Genomic DNA, 9,485 nt, shown 5'->3' on the forward strand with positions numbered 1-9,485 from the left:
GCATATATGGTCAGGTTAAGACAAAAACACACCACTAAAAAACACCAAAGTTCCCAGACTGACTCTGCATGTGTGTGTATTTGTTTTATTTTGGTTTGGTTTGGTTTGGTTTTTGTTGTTGTTGTTGTTGTTTGTTTTTTGGTGGGGCAATGGGGGTTAAGTGACTTGCACAGCTAGTAAGTGTCTGAGGCTGGATTTGAACTCAGGAACTCCTGAATCCAGGGTCGGTGCTTTATCCACTTTGCTACCAGCTGTCCCCTGTGTGTATTTTTAAATAAAGATAAATCTGAATTTGAATGTTTTTATAACACAGAGGAGTGAGTGGTACTCGATTTTCTCTAGGCCAGCTTGACTTTTAAACATGTTGCCGTATGTGTGTGTGTGTGACATAGAGAGAGAGTGTTTGTACCGTGAATAAATCCATGATCATAGCCAGCTATACACTGTACTTTTTACTGTTTGAGCTTCTTGTCCCAGGCTTTATTTGTAAGTAATCAGTCACAGTTACAGATGTAATCCGATTATGGTGAAGATTTGTATTACTAAAATAACATCTCAGCTAAATAGCCAGAGTTGTGTGTCCTTTTCTCAATCCCTGTTGTGTCACAGCCTAACGTTTTGTGTCATTGTTTTTCCCTGAGGTTTCATGTTTGAGGATAAAATTTCTACTTAATTAAATACTGTGATTAAGAAAGACTCATAGGCTCTTATAGATTTAGAGCCAGAAGAACTGTTAGACGATCCTCTCATTGTCCAAATGAGCAAACCTCTTGAGAGGTTTTATCTCCACCTGAGAAGGCTGGGATTTGACCTCTGCTCTTCAAAATCCCCGATCCAGCATTCTTCCCACTGTAAACTAGATACTATTTTATGGTTTTTTTTTTAATTTTGAGGACAGGGGAAGAGAATTTCCTCTCAAATTGTAAAGAAGTATTAAAATAAATAGTAGATATAGTTCATTAATGAAGGTTTCTTGGTTTTGAGTCAGTAAATCCTAGTGCAGAAATTTTTGTCTATTCTCTTGCACATTGCAAAGGGTTTAGAAATTGAGAAGCTTGTTTCATACTTATTTGAAATCAGAAATACTATAGCTAATAATCAGTCTTTCTCTTTTTTACAGTGGTCTATCATCATGGAAACAGTGCAACTGGTGGTCATTATACTACAGATGTCTTCCAAATTGGTCTGAATGGCTGGTTACGTATTGATGACCAGGCAGTCAAAGTGATAAACCAGTACCAGGTGGTGAAGCCTTCTGCTGAACGCACAGCCTACCTCCTGTACTATCGCCGAGTTGACCTGCTCTAAAACTTCTCTCTCTGTGCTGTGTGTGCAAGATACCCGCTTTCTTAGAATACCACCTCTTACTAACTTTTTTTCCTCTCTCTAATGGCTCTATTGAGTGAAACTTTATTTCTCCTTTGCAACTGTGGGATAGAATGGAAAAGAAAGTAACTCCCTTGGAGTTTGTGCACAGCATAGTTTGTTGATTTTTAACTTCCAAATCAAAATCATTTGGTTGAAAGACTATTGCTTGATTTAAAAAATACAAAAGTCCCTTTATTTCTGAATAATGCTGATTCCTGTGATGATAAAGGGGGGATTTGCATCTGATTCCCAATTTAATTGCCTAGTAGAAGAAATCCTGCACCAGCAACACTTGTGAATTTCTGTGAGAATGAATTTTATCTTTCCTTATAAAAGTGAAAACCTTTTTAAAATGCAACACCTTCTCCTCCCTACCCTCTTTAGTTTTTGATAAAGGATAAAAATATGAGCCAGTTCTTAGAGGAGAAAGAGTTCCCTACTTTAAAAGAAAATGTACAGAAAGAACAAAAAGCTAAGTTGCTGGTTCTAAATAGGAAAACAATTTTAATAATTATGCGATGGGAAACTGCTGAAGTATACATTGCAGATCAAATATTTGGAGTTAAGATGTTAGGCTAATAGATGGGTGATTGTAACTTTATTGCTATTAAAGATTTCAAACTGCATTTATGCTTCTGTGTACACAAGATTTTAAAATGAGCAAAATAATGAAGGTTGGTATTTCTTTGTTTGCTTTGTTTAATTTTGCTGTCTGCTCTTCTCTAATGTTGAGTTTCTAATTGTACACAGTTTAGTGATATCTAGGAACATAAAGTTGTCGCCCATCAATAAAAATCACCAAGTTGGTTTAAAGAGGTTCGTGTTTCTTTGAATATAAGCGCCTTACCTCAATGTTAGGGGCTTCGTTTTAAGAATTGTGTATCTTGGTGTTAAAATGAACACTGATTTAATCTAATAATAGTAACTCACTTCTTTAATGCTTTGAAGTTTAGGAAGTATTTTCCCCATAATACTTTATAAAGTAGGTGGGGCAAGTACTCATCCCATTTTACAGATAGAAAAATGGAGACAAAGAGATTAAGTGACTTTCCCAAGATCACACATTTATTAAATGTTAGGTCCTGTTTCTCGTTTATGAAAGCCTGACTATAACTCAAGCAGTACTTTTCACTAGAGTTATGGTGATTTGGATAAGTGAAGGCACAAGAGAGTGTTCATAAAGCAATTATAAAAATCTACATTTTTTAACCCGACAGTGTTACGTAACCTTGTAGAAGTCCCGGAGTGCCATAGATGGGATGAAACCCTGAGTTGTCACCATCAAGCAGTAGTTAGGGAATGAAAGAAGCAAAGGAATAAAGAGAAAGGTGAACTTAATAACAACATCACCAGCCACGGCTGAACACCTCTGCCCCCATTAGCCACCAGCATCTGGGGCTCTCCATACCAGTGTAGACTTCAGTCATTGGTTGGACCATAGTCCTGAATTGTTTTTAAGGGCCTAGGTGGTTTAAGTCCTCTGTGGTTTCTGATTATAGTCTGGTGACATCCTAGAGCAGAGGGTCAAACGAGGGACCTGAAAACATTACCAAGTGTGGGCCCCAAACAAGATTAAAATGTAATTTGGCAAATAGATAACATTACATTTTAAAACTAAGTCACTATGTGGCCCATAGGGATCCTTTTGTGCAGATCAGTGGCCTCCACTTGTAGTTGAGTTTGACACCGCTGGCCTAGAGATACAAATATGCAGGCAACTGCAATTCCAACTTGGCACCTGTAGCCAACTGTGATTTTCTTTCCTGAATTATGCCACATTCAGTTCCTTAAAACTTAAGAGTTACATGATGCTTAGAAGTCAAATTACTTGTAAGGAAAGCCACACCAGCAATAGCTTTGCCAAAGATCTTGAAAAGTCAAATTTTGATTTACCTCATTAAACCACAAATTTGATTATAACATGGGTTAAGTCTGTTTCTCATGGATATGGTAGTATAGAGTGCATTTCATCCTGTGTAATCTGAGGGTAGTTTTTGTCCCTTAACCTCAGCAGTATAGCTGTTTCTCTGGTTTTCTTTATCTTTGTCTCTTCTGAGCTTCCACTCATACCACATCTTCCCAGAATTCCTAAACTTCAGCTAGCTATTGAGTAATTGTTAGTGAATCATATCAACCATTACTTATGCACTCTGCATGTGTAAATGCGTGTGTGCACACATAGGTGCATGATCTGTCAGAAACAGATCTAGGATGAGGCCTTATTAAAATACATTTAAATGCAAAAATTTTTTCCCTATTTTAGTTTTAAAACCTTAAACATCACTTCCTATGATAAAAAAATTATGGGAGAATGTTAGAAATTTGAGGGTAGTAAACAAAAAAACAATTTAAGTGTTCTGACCAAATTCTATTTAATGTATTTAGAGTTATTGCCTTCACTGGATACATCTAGGCATTAGGTTAGCCAATTAGTAATCAATAGATTCTTTTCTCTCCTACTTTCCTGCATAGGAGGGTTCTCCCTAGAAGAGAAATAAGGCTGGTGTTTAATAGCAGTTTCAAAATTAATTATTTCCTTCCTGCCAGTGATCTGGATTGTATTAATATCTATCCCTTAGGTTATCTATTTTTTGTTTGAAATGCTGATTCAGGATTTTAAAAAGTCAGTTCTTGATCATTCAACTAATAGAGACAGCAAAATGGTTGATTATCTTAAACTACTTAACTTTGGAATGCATTACATGTAATTTAGAATTGAATATGCTTTTCTGGTCATCCTGATAGTGAAATGAGTTTTTATTCTCTTTGTGTATAGCAATTGCTAACAAGCCAACACAGCTTAGAAATGTCTTAAATGAGGAGGTTGGAGTTAAGAATTGGTCACAGCTGAATGCCAAAGTGGATAGTTGGCTAACATGATTGAGAATTGATAGTCTAATGGATTGTTATAATTTATACCAGAGGTCCTGAAAGTGTGGTCTGGAGGAACCTGGGGTCCATGAGACCCTTTCAGGGGATCTTCAGCGTTAAGACTATTCTTACTAATACTAAGGTACTGTCATTTACAATATGCTTAACATTGATGGAACCCGAAGAAGGAAAAGGTCTTTGGGGTCTTCAGTTTTTAAATTTGTCAAGAGGTCCTGAAACCAAAAGGTTTAAGAACCACTGGTTTATACATTCCAGTACTTGACAGCATTTCAGCCTTGTTGCAAGCAAATCCAAACAAAAGACTTCCAGGATCCCAGAAGTGAATTATTAACCTAGTGTAGACCTCTTCATATTGGTCATTTCCTTGTTTTGCAGTCAAAATGTGAGGTGGCATTCCCACAGTAGTAAATTACACTGTAATCTTGTCGTGACTTCCAATATGAATGCAAAGGTATCTGAACATGTATGTGACAGGGTTGTTTTTCTTTAATATTTAAACTACTGAAAAGAAGGCATTTTAGTGCATTTTGTATATTTTGCAATATAATTCTGCCCTGGAGTGAAAAAATATGAGATAACTAAGTTGAAATGATTATCAGCTCACAAGGCAGTCAAGATACATCTTATTTATTGTCCAGGAAAGCTAGGCTTAAAAGTTTTATTTTTAAAAAGGAAGGGAAAAAAAGGTTAACCTCCACCCTTGTGCGCAGGGGGTGGGGGGGGGCTCTTTTCTCCCAATTTATCATGTTTAATGGAATCCAATGTTTTGTTGTTGTTTCCACAGAGGCAGGGACACTGTGTCTTTTGTTCTGTATCAGTTGCTGACTATATTATGACAATACACGAATACTCGTAATATAAATGATACAGATTTGTATTTTCATTGGTTTAAGAAAAAACCTGTGTGCCTAGTAAGGTGGTAGGGTGTTCAATAGTAAAATATCTTATAGTTAATTTAAACTGTTTCGGATCAGTCTAATTACTCATTGTTGTAATAGCTGAAGGAAACTTGATATCGTTAAAGCTGCAATGAAACCGAAGTAAGTAACTTCTATAGGCTCTCTCTACCTGATGTCAGCTCATCCAGTTGAGAAGAGAAAAATTCAGTCAACTGGTAGTTTGGTTTCACTTACCTGTTGTTGGCTACAAATGGGTTTGCCCATTTGGTTTTTCTGTATCAAATTGACTGAATAAAAGAATGTATTTTGAAGCACGTGTAGTTTACTTCCATCCCTATCAGTAAATTAGTAAATTATGCCTGTTTTTGGTACATTTGTTATCAACTAGATAATTATTTAATATTTCCTGGTAGGGATGGGGGTAGGGAGTAAGTATATAATTGTCAGAAAATAAATAACATCAGTAGTGGGCTGGAAAATGCAACAATTTATCTTTGAAGATAAGAGGAGAAACAGATAATTTGCCACAGCAGAAGGTATTTAGAGACCATCTAATCCAAATGCATCATTTTATTTACTAATGAAATTGAGGCCCAGAGATGAGAAGTAATGATTACTGTTATTTAGTGCTATTTCTCACACAACACTGGGAATTAATAATACAATCTTTATCCCCATTTACAGATGAAAAAGTGGGGGTCTAAAGGTAAAAGTCCCAAGGCTTACATGGTTACTAGCAGATCATCTGGGTCTCTTGATTTCCAGTCCAGTGCTCTTTATAGTATTCATTGCCATGAGTAGTGTTAACATAATGGAAAGAGGGTACAGGATATGGAGTCCATAGACCCAGGTTCAAATCCCAGCGTTGTTATTAATTCTACCTGTGACCATGGGCAAGTCACTTCTGTGGTCCCCAATTTCCTCCTTTGTACAGTAGATGACTATACCCCTTCCTTTGATGCATTCTCATGTGCTGAGTTCTCTGTGAAGATAGAAATGTCAGTTGAAATCATTATGTTGAGAACAGGTGACATTTCAACTGACTATTTGCTCATCATTGAAAAGCACTGATAAGATAATGGATGTGAATGACTGACATTGCTTTAGTATTTTCATTTTTTAAAATTCATCCTTAGCACGGTAGGGTGTTTAATAATCAACTATTTTGTAATTTATTTTGTGACATTTAAAACAAATTAATTTTATTAAAACTAATCATAGAAAATTAACCACACTATATATTATTTATAGCATAGGGCTATAAGCATTTCCTTTCCAGAGATTTAAAAACAAAATGTGGCTATCTTTTGGACTGGCCATTTATATGGAAATAGATTGTTTTGTAGAAAAAAATTGTCACCATCACTGCACTGTTTCTTTTAATGAATATCCTGTAAATTAATGAAACCTCTACCTACCCTTCTGTCTATGAAATGTGTGTCTATACGTATCCTAATAAGATGAATTTATTTAAAACAGTGGTAAGTACTTAATTTTGTATGGAATATGAATTTTGAATTCACGTTTTGCTTTGCGTTTAAGGTCTAAGGTTGTTATATTCCTGTTTTAATCAATTTCTCCTTTTGTATGCTGTGATCATGGTTCAGGAGAACTAGCCAAGTGCTTATTTGCTAAATATGATATTTTGTCACAATGGTCTTTTACAGCTCAAAATGTCCATGCAATCAACTCCCAAGTTATATTTTAAGTCATTGTATTTACATTAAAGGCAATTTAAACTATCTTGGCTTCTGGGCTGTTTGATTTATGAGGTGGTACTTATATTCATATAACCTTTATAAAGTACTTTACTCACACTGACCCAGTGAGGTAAGTTGTTCAAATAATGTTATCCCCTTTCGACAAATGATGAAAGATTACAAAACTAGTGATGGGGCAGCATACAATGCTGGATTTGGAGACAATCTGAATTTAAAAATCTGCATCTGCCACTTAGTACCTTTGTGACCTTGGGCAAATCATTTACCTTCCTTGGGCTTTAGTTTCATCAAGTGTAAAATGAAGTTGGATCACATGACCTCTGAGGCCCTTTCCAGCTTTATATCTATGAACCTGTCAAGTCACTTAACCATTTCTAGGCCTCCATATTCTTGTCTGCAACATGAGGGGGCTGAGTTACATGACTTTTTCCACTTCTTATTCTATTATATGACTTGCCCAACTAGTAAATATCAGACCTGGGGTTTAATTCAGGGAAGGATGGACTTGTCAAACTGAAAAAGAAAGGCATCCATGCAGCACCATATTGACCTAGAAAACCACAAAAAACATTAAAAAAAAATTTTGTTAAACATTTCCCAATTTCATTTTAATCTGGTTAATGGGGGAATTTGGAGCTTGCTTGGAAAATGAGTTTGACACCATTGGGCTAGGATTAATCCCTTGGGTTCCTTATAAAATTTTGCCATTTGGCATTTCCCTTTGTAGTTCTTTGCTTTCTTTAATCAGAATTAAGAACAAGGAAATTTTAAAGATGTTGCCAAAAAATTGTCTTGTTTTCTATGCTTAATTTTATTATATGCCACCTTTTAGATGACTCTTGTTAATAATATCCTTAGGAACTACTGAGTACTTCAGTCGACATGATTGTATATTGAATAATGAAGCTATCAACATATTGGTGTAATCCATCAGCTTTCTCAATAATTACAGGGATAAAGTAACAATGTTCCTTCTCACCTCTCTATGTGATAAGAGTTCTAGAAATGTTAGCAATGACAATAAATCTGAGAAAGCCATAAAGATAAGCAAAGAAAAGGCAAAACAATCATATTCACTAAAGGCATTCAAGATGGTTTAGTTAGAAAATCCTAGGAAATTGGTGGAGAAATAAACTGAGACAGTATTTTTGGCAAAGTTGCAGACTACCAAATAAAACTGCAAAAATCAACAGTATTTCTACATAATAAAATCCAAGAGGCAATAATAAAAAGGAAGGTTCCACTCAAAATAACTCCCTAATGATTAAAATATTTGGAATTCATTTTTGCCAAACTCCACAGTCTCATCGTGGGTTCAATTACAAAACACCTACCCCTTAAAGAAACAAAGAATTTAAAAGGTAGGCAAAGTCCATGTTCATGGATTGGGTCTTCCATACTTGAAATCCATCTTCAGCTTGAGAAGGCAGTTGAAGTGGAGGTGTTACAAAAATATTTTTGCAGCTAGGGAGTGAATCCCAAAGCTAAGCTGGGTAATTTTGAAGGCATAATTTTTTTTTGGGGGGGGGTGAGGCAATTGGGGTTAAGTGACTTGCCCAGGGTCACACAGCTTAGTAAATGTCAAGTGTCTGAGGCTGGATTTGAAGTCAGGTCCTCCTGACTCCAGGGCCGGTGCTCTATTCACTATGCCACCTAGCTGTCCCCTAAGGCATGATATTTTAAAGCTTTTTCCTACTCATAAAATCAGTGAAAAATCAGTCAACTGGGAAAGACATCTTTCAAATAACTGATAAGGGTCTGGCATCTGAGATTTAGAGACATTTAAGAAATATAGATAAAAAATTAACCCTCAGTAAATTAGTAGTCAAAGGATAGGAGATAATAATTCTCAAAAGAATTTCAAACTAGTATCAACCATGTGAAAATGTTCCACATTATTAATAATAAAGGAAATGTGAATCAACCCTGAAGTTTCACCTCCCAGTAAATTGGCAAGGATGATAAAAGGTAGGAAGTAAATGTTGGAGGATTTGTGGAAAGACAGTTACATTAACTTATTGGGGATGGAGCTAAGCATTGGTCCGCCCATTCTGGAATTATGGAAACAGGATTACTAAAACATCTATACTCTCGCATACAGAAATTCCACTGCTGGGCATTATAACTTAAGGATGTCACTGACAATAAGGAAAAGCTTCCGTTATTCACCAAAATATTTATAGTGGCACATTTTTGTAGTTGCAAAGAATTGGAAATAAAGCAAATGCTTCTTGATCGGGGAATGTCTGAACAAATTGAGATACACACAGATAATGGAATATTTAATTTGCTGTAAAAAATTGACAAGGGTGATGAATAAGGAGGAACATGGAAAAACTTAGATGAACTATTACCAAGTGAGGTAAACAGAACCAGGAAAATTATATGCAACATCTACAACAATGTAGATAGAAAAGAATGAGGAAGATGAAAGATTGAGACTGAATGCTGTAAAATTATAATGATCCTAAGAAGAGATACAAGGAAATACCTCCCCCCACCACACCTACTCCTTTGTAGAGGTTCATGTGAAAAATTAAATATAATACTTTTTATGTTTTGCTCAGTTTTTTTCCCTTTCCTCTTTTTATTCTTATTATAAAGA

At 35.7% G+C, this 9,485-nt stretch overlaps 1 protein-coding gene across 8 annotated transcripts in view; it reads left to right on the forward strand.

Moving 5' to 3' along the window:
* USP10 (ubiquitin specific peptidase 10) overlaps positions 1-2,181 on the forward strand; it is a 90,227-nt gene extending 88,046 nt beyond the window's left edge. For all 8 annotated transcript variants that reach the window (XM_043982209.1, XM_043982211.1, XM_043982214.1 and 5 more), the window contains one exon: positions 1,121-2,181. In XM_043982209.1, coding sequence (XP_043838144.1) covers positions 1,121-1,308 — 188 coding nt within the window. In that variant the 3' untranslated portion in view covers positions 1,309-2,181. The remainder of the gene's footprint in view (positions 1-1,120) is intronic.
* The last annotated feature ends 7,304 nt before the right edge of the window (positions 2,182-9,485 follow it).

Source organism: Dromiciops gliroides, chromosome 2 (assembly GCF_019393635.1).
Source record: "Dromiciops gliroides isolate mDroGli1 chromosome 2, mDroGli1.pri, whole genome shotgun sequence".
NCBI classification, from domain to species: domain Eukaryota; kingdom Metazoa; phylum Chordata; class Mammalia; order Microbiotheria; family Microbiotheriidae; genus Dromiciops; species Dromiciops gliroides.